Source organism: Bufo bufo, chromosome 9 (assembly GCF_905171765.1).
Source record: "Bufo bufo chromosome 9, aBufBuf1.1, whole genome shotgun sequence".
Taxonomy (NCBI): domain Eukaryota; kingdom Metazoa; phylum Chordata; class Amphibia; order Anura; family Bufonidae; genus Bufo; species Bufo bufo.
The window spans coordinates 227118939-227134599 of NC_053397.1; the positions used below are offsets into that span (position 1 = coordinate 227118939).

Here is a 15661-nt window from a genome sequence, read left to right on the forward strand (position 1 = left end):
CCATTTCAGGGGAGAGGATGACTGTAGGACAGGAGAATACAATCTATTGCCCCCTGTTATCAGCCATTTCAGGGGAGAGGATGACTGTAGGACAGGAGAATACAGTCTATTGCCCCCTGTTATCAGCCATTTCAGAGGAGAGGATGACTGTAGGACAGGAGAATACAATCTATTGCCCCCTGTTATCAGCTATTTCAGGGGAGAGGATGACTGTAGGACAGGAGAATACAGTCTATTGCTCCCTGTTATCAGCCATTTCAGGGGAGAGGATGACTGTAGGACAGGAGAATACAATCTATTGCTCCCTGTTATCAGCCATTTCAGGGGAGAGGATGACTGTAGGACAGGAGAATACAATCTATTGCTCCCTGTTATCAGCCATTTCAGGTGGAGGATGACTGTAGGACAGGAGAATACAGTCTATTGCTCCATGTTATCAGCCATTTCAGGGGAGAGGATGACTGTTGGACAGGAGAATACAGTCTATTGCCCCCTGTTATCGGCCATTTCAGGTGGAGGATGACTGTAGGACAGGAGAATACAATCTATTGCTCCCTGTTATCAGCCATTTCAGGGGAGAGGATGACTGTAGGACAGGAGAATACAGTCTATTGCCCCCTGTCATCAGCCATTTCAGAGGAGAGGATGACTGTAGGACATGAGAATACAGTCTATTGCCCCCTGTTATCAGCCATTTCAGGGGAGAGGATGACTGTAGGACAGGAGAATACAGTCTATTGTCCACTGTTATCAGACATTTCAGGGGAGAGGATGACTGTAGGACAGGAGAATACAATCTATTGCTCCCTGTTATCAGCCATTTCAGGGGAGAGGATGACTGTAGGACAGGAGAATATAATATATTATAATATTTAATATTTAACCAGTATTTAATGCTCCAGCACTGATATAACCTCCAGAGACATTACATCATATGTGACTGATATCAGCCGCTCCTCCTATAACGCTCCAGCACTGATATAACCTCTAGAGACATTACATCATATGTGACTGATATCAGCCGCTCCTCTTATAACGCTCCAGCTCTGATATGACCCCCAGAGACATTACATCATATGTGACTGATATCAGCCGCTCCTCTTATAACGCTCCAGCGCTGATATAACCTCCAGAGACATTACATCACATGTGACTGATATCAGCCGCTCCTCTTATAACGCTCCAGCGCTGATATAACCTCCAGAGACATTACATCATATGTGACTGATATCACCCGCTCCTCTTATAACGCTCCAGCTCTGATATAACCTCCAGTGACATTACATTACATGTGACTGATATCAGCCGCTCCTCTTATAACGCTCCAGCGCTGATATAACCTCCAGACATTACATCATATGTGACTGATATCAGCCGCTCCTCTTATAATGCTCCAGTCCTGATATAACCTCCAGAGACATTACATCATATGTGACTGATATCACCCGCTCCTCTTATAACACTCCAGTACTGATATAACCTCCAGAGACATTACATCCTATGTGACCAATATCAGCCGCTCCTCTTATAACGCTCCAGTACTGATATAACCTCCAGAGACATTACATCATATGTGACTGATATCAGCCGCTCCTCTTATAACGCTCCAGAGCTGATATAACCTCCAGAGACATTACATCATATGTGACTGATATCACCCGCTCCTCTTATAACGCTCCAGTACTGATATAACCTCCAGAGACATTACATCCTATGTGACTGATATCAGCCGCTCCTCTTATAACGCTCCAGTACTGATATAACCTCCAGAGACATTACATCCTATGTGACTGATATCAGCCGCTCCTCTTATAACGCTCCAGAGCTGATGTAACCTCCAGAGACATTACATCCTATGTGACTGATATCAGCCGCTCCTCTTATAACGCTCCAGAGCTGATGTAACCTCCAGACATTACATCCTATGTGACTAATATCAGCCGCTCCTCTTATAACGCTCCAGTACTGATATAACCTCCAGAGACATTACATCCTATGTGACTGATATCAGCCGCTCCTCTTATAACGCTCCAGAGCTGATGTAACCTCCAGAGACATTACATCCTATGTGACTGATATCAGCCGCTCCTCTTATAACGCTCCAGAGCTGATGTAACCTCCAGACATTACATCATATGTGACTGATATCAGCCGCTCCTCTTATAACGCTCCAGTACTGATATATCCTGCAGAGATATTACATCATATGTGACTGATATCAGCCGCTCCTCCTATAACGCTCCAGCGCTGATATAACCTCCAGAGACATTTCAGCCGCTCCTCTTATAACGCTCCAGCTCTGATATAACCTCCAGAGACATTACATTATATGTGACTGATATCAGCCGCTCCTCTTATAACGCTCCAGTGCTGATATAACCTCCAGACATTGCATCATATGTGACTGATATCAGCCGCTCCTCTTATAACGCTCCAGTACTGATATAACCTCCAGACATTACATCACATGTGACTGATATCAGCCGCTCCTCTTATAACGCTCCAGCGCTGATATAACCTCCAAAGACATTACATCATATGTGACTGATATCAGCCGCTCCTCTTATAACGCTCCAGCACTGATATAACCTCCAGAGACATTACATCATATGTGACTGATATCAGCCGCTTCTCTTATAACGCTCCAGCACTGATATAACCTCCAGACATTACATCATATGTGACTGATATCAGCTGCTCCTCTTATAACGCTCCAGTACTGATATAACCTCCAGAGACATTACATCATATGTGACTGATATCAGCCGCTCCTCTTATAACGCTCCAGTGCTGATATAACCTCCAGAGACATTACATCCTATGTGACTGATATCAGCCGCTCCTCTTATAACGCTCCAGTACTGATATAATCTCCAGAGACATTACATCATATGTGACTGATATCAGCCGCTCCTCTTATAACGCTCCAGCGCTGATATAACCTCCAGAGACATTACATCACATGTGACTGATATCAGCCGCTCCTCTTATAACGCTCCAGTACTGATATAACCTCCAGAGACATTACATCACATGTGACTGATATCAGCCGCTCCTCTTATAACGCTCCAGCGCTGATATAACCGCCAGAGACATTACATCATATGTGACTGATATCAGCCGCTCCTCTTATAACGCTCCAGTCCTGATATAACCTCTAGAGACATTACATCACATGTGACTGATATCAGCCGCTCCTCTTATAACGCTCCAGCGCTGATATAACCTCCAGAGACATTACATCACATGTGACTCATATCAGCCGCTCCTCTTATAACGCTCCAGTACTGATATAACCTCCAGAGACATTACATCACATGTGACTGATATCAGCCGCTCCTCTTATAACGCTCCAGCGCTGATATAACCTCCAGAGACATTACATCACATGTGACTGATATCAGCCGCTCCTCTTATAACGCTCCAGTACTGATATAACCTCCAGAGACATTACATCACATGTGACTGATATCAGCCGCTCCTCTTATAACGCTCCAGCGCTGATATAACCGCCAGAGACATTACATCATATGTGACTGATATCAGCCGCTCCTCTTATAACGCTCCAGTCCTGATATAACCTCTAGAGACATTACATCACATGTGACTGATATCAGCCGCTCCTCTTATAACGCTCCAGCGCTGATATAACCTCCAGAGACATTACATCACATGTGACTCATATCAGCCGCTCCTCTTATAACGCTCCAGTACTGATATAACCTCCAGAGACATTACATCACATGTGACTGATATCAGCCGCTCCTCTTATAACGCTCCACGCTGATATAACCTCCAGAGACATTACATCATATGTGACTGATATCAGCCGCTCCTCTTATAACGCTCCAGCTCTGATATATAATGTAAATTACTGAGTGCATGTGTCTTTGTTGCAATTTTGGAGTAATTTGAATAATGATGTTTTTTTAATTAAAAATACTCAATACATTTCCAAGGATAACAATGCAAAGCACAAATGGTGCAGACAGTGTCTCCATTCACACAACATTCAGTGAGAATCTCCCTGTTTCTTACTCTATCACTCATCCACGGTGCAGTGACCTAGGATCTGCTCGCTGCGCGGTGACGTCTCTCGGCTGACGCTCCGGTCACTGTTGTGTCATACATGTAATACGTTGTATTTGCTGCGCACACGGTCTGGTATCTCCAGCCAGCAGATAACACATTGCGGTCCTGTGGGTGAAGTCATTGTGCCCCCCCTGCAATTCTCTCTGCTTTTATTTGTCTTTTGCTGTTTGACAAATGAGCGTGTCCTCTCTCCTCGGGCGCCGCTCATCCAATTTGCAATAGTCCCTCTTAGGAAGTAAAGTAGAAGCCGATATTCTGCATCAAAGCTTCTTGTGGCTCGCGTGATGCATTGTATCCAGCAGGAAAGAGATGAAGTGACTAGGCCGACACCTGCAGCAGGTTCGCTCAGTCGTCTCGTTTAACCCCTGGCGCCTGCGTCCCGGACCAATTTGTCACTAGATGTCACTAAAAGCCATAATTAGCATTTCTCGCACATATTGACATCTCTCTCCTTCCTTGTTCCTGAGCCGTTGAGTGATTTGTGTGGACAGAGGCCCCGCGCGGAGTTTTATCTCCATGGCAAAGATATTGACAGAATAACATTACTGTCCCTCTCAGGACGACAGCGACTTATGGACAGTCGGAGGCCGCGAAGGAGCCACGAAGACAAGAAGAGAGCAAGGACACCAAGGTCCCGTCACTGCAACCACTGGTCTCACCCAAATGACCTGCAATGGTCCCTAGGATAAAGCACAGTAGAAGAACGAGGGGATGCGTCGGAACGTCTCCATACTAGAAAGTGGAGGCACGGAGCATAGACGCGTGATACATCACTGATACATTCAGCCCACCTTCTGACCAGTACCCGTCTAATAGAAATCTGCTGGAACACATATCTGATCTGCTTAAGGGCAGCCGCATGGGGATCGTGGACTCATTCACTTCAATGGGTCCGCGATCCCTCCGTTCCGCAAAAAGATAGAGTATGTTCTATCTTTTTGCGGTGCGGAGGCACGGAACAGAACCCCAGGAAGCACTCCATAGTGTTCCGTTCCGGATTTGCGGATCCTTTGAAGTGAATGGGTCTGCATCAGTGATGCGGAATGCACACGGAACAGTGCCCGTGTATTGCAAATCCGCAAATGCGGTCCGCAATACGGAAACGGGCAGCACATGTTCGTGTGAACGAGCCCTAAAGGGGATGTCCACCCAGCACCAGAGGAACCTGGAAATCACACCTCAGAGCCAAATACCACAGTCCATCACAAAATACTGCCCCAAAAACTTCCACTGGCATCGGCCCCCTGGGCATCGGCCCACCAGGACATTTCCTTGTAAGGTCTATGGCCAATCCCCCTCCGCCCCTTCATATATTATATATGTCAGATCTTCCGATTGCGGTTTTCACGTTACAGTTATGGTGACGTCTTATGGACAAAGCCTTCAATGAGCGCTCCGATATGTATACATCATCCCTTTAGAGGGACCCTTAGTATCTGCGGCTGACGGGCTGATAATGGGGTCTCATTGGGCTCTTTGGGACAAGTAGAGTCAGGCCTGCCAGTGTGAGACACACTACAGCTCCCAGCTCTGGGGTCCGATTTGGGGACCTTCATATGAGGATGACGGAAGAGTGACAATCATTAAATGATATCTCACTGAAAACCCTAATAATGGGGCTCATGTATGGCACAAGTTGGACATTTTCTTCTGCAGGACGCTGATGGTTTTTTTCACCCCCTTCTTCATCATTCACTACACGAAACTGTAAAAAACGTAACCGCAAACTGTAAAAATCACCAGGGAAAGCCCAGGGAGAGACGAATCACCGTGAGATCAGTCAGCTGATTCTATCTCCGTGACCTGAAAATTGCTCGTTAATTTTTTAGATACCTTGGAATTTGTGCTTCAAACCACGAAGGGGGGGAAATCGTGGAGCAGCTGAGTGATAGACGTCAGGGTGGTTGTGACCATGAAGGGGATGACAGGAACGAGTTTGATCCCAAGAACAGGCAAAGGAGGAGATTTATCAATAAGTGACCAATCAGGACGCTGCTTTCATCTTCCAAAATACCTCGGAAAACTGAGAGCGTGAATCTGATTGGCTGCTCTGGGCTCCGACGTCCCTAAAGCAGTTTTGTCTACATGAGTATGACTGAGCGTAGTTTATTATGGAGAGTTACAGCCGCCATGAAGACCACGTGGGCAGCCATATTTATAGCGCCAAGCAAGATCTGCCGGTTTCCGCAAGAAGTTGTCCAATCACCGCTGACCTTAACATGAAGCCATAAGGCAAGTCCGTTTGATTCTGGATCCTGACAGAACTGATCTATGCAGAAATCAATGAGATCTGTAGACAGAAGGAAAGCGTGCGGAGGTGGGCTCTGATCGGTAATTAGTGCGGCGCCGTGGGCGGATGGCGCGCTCTGTTACTCCTCGCCGTTCCTCCCACAGACTTAGAAGTAATTGTTATTTTAAAAACGATCATTTCATTTTAACCATCGTGAAGAATAAATGGCATCATCCAAGTTTTACGGAGCAGAAAGGTTACAATGTAACAAGCCTCCCCGTTCCCCTGGATACACTGTATCGCCTCAGTCGCCACATAACGATGGATACATTACGGTAAGAACCTAACGCCCAAAGTCAGCGCCGCTCCCGTACACACATCACCTTCTGAGGTTTTATTGTATTATAAATGGGTAAAAAAAAATATCACACAAAATTACAAACCGGGGAGAAAACTGTAAAGAAATAAAAGAAAATTCCTGGAAGATCAAACCTAAAAAAAAATAATAATAGTAAAAAAGGTCTTAAAACCAAGAGAAGGAAACTGTGATGGACGTAAATCAGCCGCCAGCGCTCTCCGCACACCACAAAAACGTCAATGGGAACGTCTGGTGAGTGACAAAATCATAAAATGTGACTGGACGCGGCTTCTACTGTCACCGGCAATCCCTCCAGCGTCAAGACACATACTTTGGGTTTTAATTTCTAACCTTTTCAAGACATCTGTTTGCTGCTAGTGAATGGAAACATTCCTGATCACATCCAGTGATTGAAAACATGTCTTGATCTAGTTCTGTTCACACAGCTGAGGGTTTGTTACAAAGTATGAGCGTGGACAATCCTCTATGAGCTCAGGCTGCCAGCTCACCCGCACTGATACATTGTGACAAGCCCTCAGCTGTTAGGGGAAAGCTGGCTGACCCTTTTAAAGGGGTATTCTGATTTCAAACATTTATGACATATCTAACTCTAACCCCACATCTATCTCTAGAATGGGGACCCCCTCCCAACTGGATGATGCAGTCAGAGGTGGTCCGAACTATGGAAACAGTCAAATAGGCCGCGCTATGTTGTTTCCGTAGTTCCAACCGCGGAGTCCAAGGCAGAGGAGGTTGGAGAGGTCATTCCAAGGTAGGAGTACCCCTTTAATGTCATTTACATATAACTAGACAAGCCCTTTAAGTAAGGCCTCATGCACACGGCCGTTGGGCAGCTGTTCCGTGCATTGGGGACAGCAATTGCGGTCCCCAATGCACGTGCAACATCCGTGCAGCGGGCCGGACCCATTCAACTTGAATAGGTCCGTGGTATGTCCGCACCTCAAAAAAATATGACACGCGGAATCACGGAAAGAAACACCACGGAAGCACTCCGTAGTGCTTCCGGTGTTCCGTGACTCCATTCCGCATCTCCGGAATTGCGGACCCATTCAAGGGAAAGGGTCCGCATGCTGTGATGTGGGATGCACACGGCGGCCATGGATTGCCGACCCGCCGTTTGCGGCCGTGTGCATGAGGCCTAGGGCTGATCTATCCTGATAATCATTTCATGTCCAGACTAATGGGATTTCTGACACCTGGCAGGTTAACCTTCGTAGCCTCCTGATGGGGGAGATTCATCTACCCAGAATGGGACAATATGGCCAAGGATCTGCAGAGTGGGGATGATTCATACAACGTGCATCTAAATTGGAAGTTTTGCGGCCGGAGAGACTCGGATGACGCAACGTTTATTCCGGTAAAATATTTGTCAGCCATGAAATATAACGACATATACGGCTGAGCTAGGCCGGGCCTGAGCATGTGAGTGCACCCATCACCTTAGGACATGCTCAGGCCCTGCCCAGCTCCTGGGGATATCTGTGTCGCCCCCTAGGGGCTCAAGAATGAATAACACCTTGATTTGGGGTCCGCATCATATTTTCTGTCTGATTTTTGATTACTTGTTTTGGATGTCTTAATACTGTCCGTTAACCACCCATCATCCTCGCGGCACAGGGGAAATGCGTATGGCAGCCATCTTGTTTGCTATCAATAATCAATGCCCTGTAATAACAGTCAATGGGATCATCCAGTTAGGTACATTAAGTCCCAATCATCCTCCTCTAATCAGTGTCATCACTGATCCCCTAGGTTAACCCTTTCCTCTCCTGCGGTCATCATTCAGTGCTATAAAGAGGCCACGGGCTGAACATGACATTTTCCAACATAAAAAAATCAAACAAAGCAAAAAATAAATAAATCCCATCCCAATGAACAACGTACAAACTCTGTACAGCAGATCTGTAATGGAAATGGAGCTGCCCATCCCCGGGCGGCCATAACATGCTGGATGCCCCTAATGAAGATAGTAATGATGATGTTGGCAATCACAGGCATCGGTTTAACCCGTCCGCTGCAAGAGCGAAAGTGCATCAGGAAAAGAGTGAATTAAAAAGTGATTTGCATATTCCAGGACGGAGCTTGTGCTTTGCATAAGAAGAGGAGAAGAGAGATTTCCTCTGCTGTGCTGGTGAATAGTCTGCAGGCATGAAAAGGGCGAATGAATGCAGGAGACGGTTACAGGACGGGAGCCGCCACCATCACAACATCTGGTTAAGTGCTGCTCAGGCCACTGCCAGCGCTGTAATTAGCACAACACTTGTGCCGGGAAATGAAGCTCACGCTCAACCCGGCAGCGCTGGCCGGCAGCTGGAGACCAGGATGGAAGCGTATGAGGAGGCTGCCGCTACAGGCAGGACATACCAGGAGGGGGGTCATCCACATGAAGCCTCAGGGAGGGGGTCATCCGCATGAAGCCTCGGGGAGGGGGTCATCCACATGAAGCCTCGGGGAGGGGGTCATCCAGATGAAGCCTCAGGGAGGGGGTCATCCACATGAAGCCTCAGGGAGGGGGGTCAGCCACATGAAGCCTCATGGAGGGGGTCATCCACATGAAGCCTCGGGGAGGGGGTCATCCACATGAAGCCTCAGGGAGGGGGTCATCCACATGAAGCCTCAGGGAGGGGGTCATCCAGATGAAGCCTCAGGGAGGGGGTCATCCACATGAAGCCTCATGGAGGGGGTCATCCGCATGAAGCCTCGGGGAGGGGGTCATCCGCATGAAGCCTCGGGGAGGGGGTCATCCACATGAAGCCTCAGGGAGGGGGTCATCCACATGAAGCCTCATGGAGGGGGTCATCCACATGAAGCCTCAGGGAGGGGGTCATCCACATCAAGCCTCAGGGAGGGGGTCATCCACATGAAGCCTCATGGAGGGGGTCATCCACATGAAGCCTCAGGGAGGGGGTCATCCACATGAAGCCTCATGGAGGGGGTCATCCACATGAAGCCTCAGGGGAGGGGGTCATCCACATCAAGCCTCAGGGAGGGGGTCATCCGCATGAAGCCTCAGGGAGGGGGTCATCTGCATGAAGCCTCGGGGAGGGGGTCATCCACATGAAGCCTCAGGGAGGGGGTCATCCACATGAAGCCTCAGGGAGGGGGTCATCCACATGAAGCCTCATGGAGGGGGTCATCCGCATGAAGCCTCAGGGGAGGGGGTCATCCGCATGAAGCCTCGGGGAGGGGTCATCCGCATGAAGCCTCGGGGAGGGGGTCATCCGCATGAAGCCTCGGGGAGGGGGTCATCCGCATGAAGCCTCGGGGAGGGGGTCATCCGCATGAAGCCTCGGGGAGGAGGTCATCCGCATGAAGCCTCGGGGAGGGGGTCATCCACATGAAGCCTCATGGAGGGGGTCATCCACATGAAGCCTCAGGGAGGGGGTCATCCACATGAAGCCTCATGAAGGGGGTTATCCGCATGAAGCCTCGGGGAGGGGGTCATCCCCATGAAGCCTCGGGGAGGGGGTCATCCACATGAAGCCTCAGGGAGGGGGTCATCCACATGAAGCCTCAGGGAGGGGGTCATCCACATGAAGCCTCAGGGAGGGGGTCATCCACATGATGACCCCCTCTGGTCCCTGCAGCTTGTGGTCTCTTTGTAACATCTTCACATACTTCATTTTACACAGTTACATGTATTTAACCTAAATGTATAAAACATATCAGAATATCCCTACAGAGCGATGACGGCAATCACTACGTGTCATCCCGATGTCCTGCCCACGGTCCAAACTGCTTAAAAAGATTCCACCAGATGAGATGCTCTACACACGTCGCACCCGCCACCTGTCACCCTCAGCTATATTCCGCAGCCCATTAGTTATTATGTGGTTTATAACCTAAAATCCTACACCACGTTCACCAAAGTGCTGTCCCTTTAAATAATGGGAATCCTCCTGACCATGCCACTCTTTAAGGTTTTGCAGTCTTGAGACCTCCTGCTTGTCAGGAAGGAAGCAGGGTCCTTATATTCTCCTGCAGGAATGTCGCTCTCACCACCGATACACTCACTGCGGTTCATACCAAGGTGATGACATAAGAGGCATCCGCCATCATTAGCACAATGACTCCTCGCCGTGATACAATGCGACCAGTGCAGCCGTCAATCACATCTATTACGGGAAGCGTGTTGTTCCTGACTTCTCCGCACCAATCAAAGTTTTCCTAACTCATAAAACATAAAAACCTAACTTTTTTTTTTTTCACTTTCATGAGAACTGAACAAATTTTACAGGAAGGGAAAATAATTTTCTCGGACTGGTGTGAGTACGTCCGGGCCGCAGCCCTCTCCTATCCGACACCCTCCTCGTTTGTCTACAGTCCGAATCCTCTTTTCTTCTCAGGCCTAAAATGCGTTAACATAAACACAAAGGGGACGGAGGCTAGGACTGCACGTGATTTCAGAGGTGATCATGCTGGTGGGTAAGTGACTTCCCCCATCGACGTGCAGTCACTGATTAGACATTCAGGACATGAACCTGGCACAGAAATAGCCAACCCCAGCCAAGTTCGGGCAGATGGGCTCCCAACTGCACTTTTTTCCCTGTCCAGGGCTCGCCAGGAAATTCACCCACGTCCACAGTCAGGAGCTCTGGGGTCACGCTTGTACAGTCAGTACTGTATGTGCGCCCCGCTACAGCGAGATTTAACATGGCTGGAAAAGATGGAGGGAATCTGGTAAATTAACTCCTTAATTACTAATAAAGAAAACCAGGAGGAGTTCCTGAAGCAGCGCCGGCCTAGTCCACCCCTAACAGTAAAGACCCAGCTGCCACACGTAGACGTCACACATCCACCGAGGGCCAGAATCTCGCCACGGTATTTCAGCAGATTGCATTTGCACTTTGCTGCTGCAGGGTATCATTACTTTTGAAATAAATAATGTTTATTACGGAATCTGGATGAAATCTGTACATGCATCAGTCTTGGTTTTACCTCCGGACAGACAGGACTATTTGGTCTAATCACCTGCGTGGCCTCCGCCATACAGGGGCCAAGAACCTTATAACCCAGCTACAACATAGGTGAGGCCGGGCCACAGCGGCTCATCTCCTGAGCCAAAGTGGTTTTTATGGCTCCAACAATTGAGAAAGGTGCAAGGGGCTTAAACGGAATCCTTTTTAGTAGCGTAAAGTTAACTCGGTGTCTAATTCAAGTCGACAGCACAGGAAAGTAGCTTCGACTGGAGAGAAAGAGACAGGACATCTCAATTACCCTCTGTGGCGTCGTAACGAGACGTTACAGCCACACGGAAGACGGAAAACGCCAAAGCTTCGCTATATGGGGAGAAGAGAAATTTATACTCTGACTGAGGAGGAAAAAATGGAAGAGAACTATTGCTTTGCTTTAAAAATTACCCGTAAGCTCCTGTGGGAGTTTTTATCATCCGAGCCGCGAGTGCGTGTCATTTTTTTCTCTTTATATCTCAAGCTCGCGGGGTAAAGTCAGCAGGATCCAGTCCTGAGCTCTCCGCCGCGCCGTCACCTGTGTCAAATGATTCTGCTCAGAGCCTTTTCTCATCGTAACGTATAGACGGCGGCCTCAGCAAAGTTAAGGAGGTTTTTTCCCTATAACAATCCAATAATTTTTTTGCCGCAATCGTATCATTAAAAGGTTAATTTAGCAAAATATAAAATAGTGGGACGTCGCAGCGGACGCCATATTACACCACACGTCAAATAATAAGCAACAAAAAATACATTGAGGGGTTCTCATAAAGTGAATGATACATCTTGTTACATTGTAATGGGATGTGTCAATTCTTTTAGCGCATTCGTACTGAACAGTTGGATGGAAAATCATCACATGTAGACGCTGCCTTTGGGGGTTGTAGAGGGCAGGCCGCACCGCAGAGAGGGGGCTCATCCTAGGGTTCATGACACATTTTACATTCTTCTGCTTGTTACTATATGTTAGAATTATAGAGGAACTACGAACGGATACATTCATGATACATACAGTATATGTTCCTATAGGGCAGTGGTGGCGAACCTATGGCACGGGTGCCAGAGGCGGCACTCAGTGCCCTCTCTGTGGGCACCCGCAGCCTGGAAGAAGTCTAAGGTGTAACACTATGCCTTAGACTTTTTCTGCCATTCATCAGCACAGGGCATGCTATGAATGGCACAGACAGCACACTGAATGTAGGCAGGCTATTATAGATACATGATAAAGTACATTGAAGATATGTTATATTAGTATTCAGGGTAAATGGCCATGTTGGCACTTCGCGATAAATAAGTGACTTTTGGGTTGCAGTTTGGGCACTCGGTCTCTAAAAGGTTCACCATCACTGCTATAGGGATACATGTAAATCGTCACAACTTCAAATCTGCGGCAAACTCTACACAGTGTAAATAGTGAAATACGAGCTGGAAACACTTACACCTCTCGTTTCTGTCCTCTGGGCTTGACGATGTCTCTCTGTCGGATATCAGGCCGGATACAGCAAACAGTTTTTTCCCAGCATCGTCCACCTTAAGTCCCCCAGGGGAACCTGTTGGGATCTGCGCCCCAAATTCATACTCTTTTCCGTCAGCATCGGAGAATCGCAGGTGCGGGGATTCCGTATCATGGCAGCTCTTGAGGCGTTTGGCTGGGGTAAATGCAGACTGATAGCTTTCACGCTCCTCGGGGGAGGTAAAAGGTCGGAAGGCGCCCACACCACTGTGATTCAGCATGCTGATTGGGGAACAGTCTAAGTTTGGAGGGGCAAACTGTGGGTGAAGGTGGAGAAGGGAAGGTGGAAAGTCACGGTTGGAGAAGGCTCCGGGGACGCCACCTTGTCTGTGGTACATTGAGGTGAAGGTGTAGGAGCCATTGGTAAAAGGAATGTGCACCTCTTTATCCACGGATACAGGCACTCCAAAGGGTCGCGACTGCTGGCAGGGTATGGAGGCATCACGACTGGCTTCAGCGGTGGAGGCCAATACCATCAGTGCAGGAGATGCCAGCGGGTTGGGAAGGAAGGAAGAGTTTTCCATCTTAAAGGCGGCTCGGTGTAGATCCATCTCTAACACTTTGGTTTTTGCCAAATTGAGAATTTCGGTAAAGATTCCTCTGGTGGCTGAGGCAAAGGGATCTTCACGGCGAGCTGGAAACGTCACTTCATTTCTCCCTCGTGAAACCTGCGTCCACAACAAGAAAGTGAAAGAAAGACGTGAGCCGCGAGCGTGCAGAGATCAATACATAATTATTGTTTGTGTTAGTGCCTTTTAGTCACTGATTCCCCCATACATAGCAATTAACACGAGCAGCAGGCATGTTCACAGACCTTTAACACCGGGGACAAGTACTGCAGGCTGACAACAGATCTACCGCGTGTCAGAGCCCTGTGCCATGTCAATCGTCACCCTACTGTGCACATATAGCACGCAGCAATGGTATAATAACAGCAAACATACATCTTCTGTGTACACATACACTCAGAGTACAATGTACACACATACACTCAGAGTACAATGTACACACATACACTCAGAGTACAATGTACACACATACACTCAGAGTACAATGTACACACATACACTCAGAGTACAATGTACACACATACACTCAGAGTACAATGTACACACATACACTCAGAGTACAATGTACACACATACATATAGAGAACAATGTACACACATACACTCAGAGTACAATGTACACACATACATATAGAGAACAATGTACACACATACACACGGAGAACAATGTACACACATACATATAGAGAACAATGTACACACATACACTCAGAGTACAATGTACACACATACACTCAGAGTACAATGTACACACATACACTCAGAGTACAATGTACACACATACACTCAGAGTACAATGTACACACATACACTCAGAGTACAATGTACACACATACACTCAGAGTACAATGTACACACATACACTCAGAGTACAATGTACACACATACACTCAGAGTACAATGTACACACATACACTCAGAGTACAATGTACACACATACACTCAGAGTACAATGTACACACATACACTCAGAGTACAATGTACACACATACACTCAGAGTACAATGTACACACAGAGAACAATGTACACACATACACACGGAGAACAATGTACACACATACATACGGAGAACAATGTACACACATACACACGGAGAACAATGTACACACATACACTCAGAGAACAATGTACACACATACACACGGAGAACAATGTACACACAGAGAACAATGTACACACATACACACGGAGAACAATGTACACACGAGAACAATGTACACACAGAGAACAATGTACACACGGAGAACAATGTACACACAGAGAACAATGTACACACATACACACGGAGAACAATGTACACACATACACACAGAGAACAATGTACACACATACACACAGAACAATGTACACACAGAGAACAATGTACACACATACACAGAGAACAATGTACACACATACACACGGAGAACAATGTACACACATACACACAGAACAATGTACACACACACGGAGAACAATGTACACACATACACATGGAGAACAATATACACACAGAGAACAATGTACACACATACACACGGAGAACAATGTACACACATACACACAGAACAATGTACACACACACGGAGAACAATGTACACACATACACAGAGAACAATGTACACACATACACACGGAGAACAATGTACACACATACACACAGAACAATGTACACACACACGGAGAACAATGTACACACAGAGAACAATGTACACACATACACACGGAGAACAATGTACACACATACACACGGAGAACAATATACACAGAGAACAATGTACACACATACACAGAGAACAATGTACACACATACACACAGAGAACAATGTACACACATACACAGAGAACAATGTACACAGAGAACAATGTACACACATACACAGAGAACAATGTACACACATACACACAGAGAACAATGTACACACATACACACGGAGAACAATGTACAC

The 15661-nt window shown here is 47.2% G+C and overlaps 1 protein-coding gene across 2 annotated transcripts in view; it reads right to left on the reverse strand.

The window, feature by feature from the left end:
- RNF220 (ring finger protein 220) overlaps positions 1–13714 on the reverse strand; it is a 215278-nt gene extending 201564 nt beyond the window's left edge. For both annotated transcript variants that reach the window (XM_040407387.1, XM_040407386.1), the window contains exon 1: positions 13090–13714. In XM_040407387.1, the coding sequence (XP_040263321.1) occupies positions 13090–13714 (625 nt within the window). The remainder of the gene's footprint in view (positions 1–13089) is intronic.
- Between the last annotated feature and the right edge of the window lie 1947 nt (positions 13715–15661).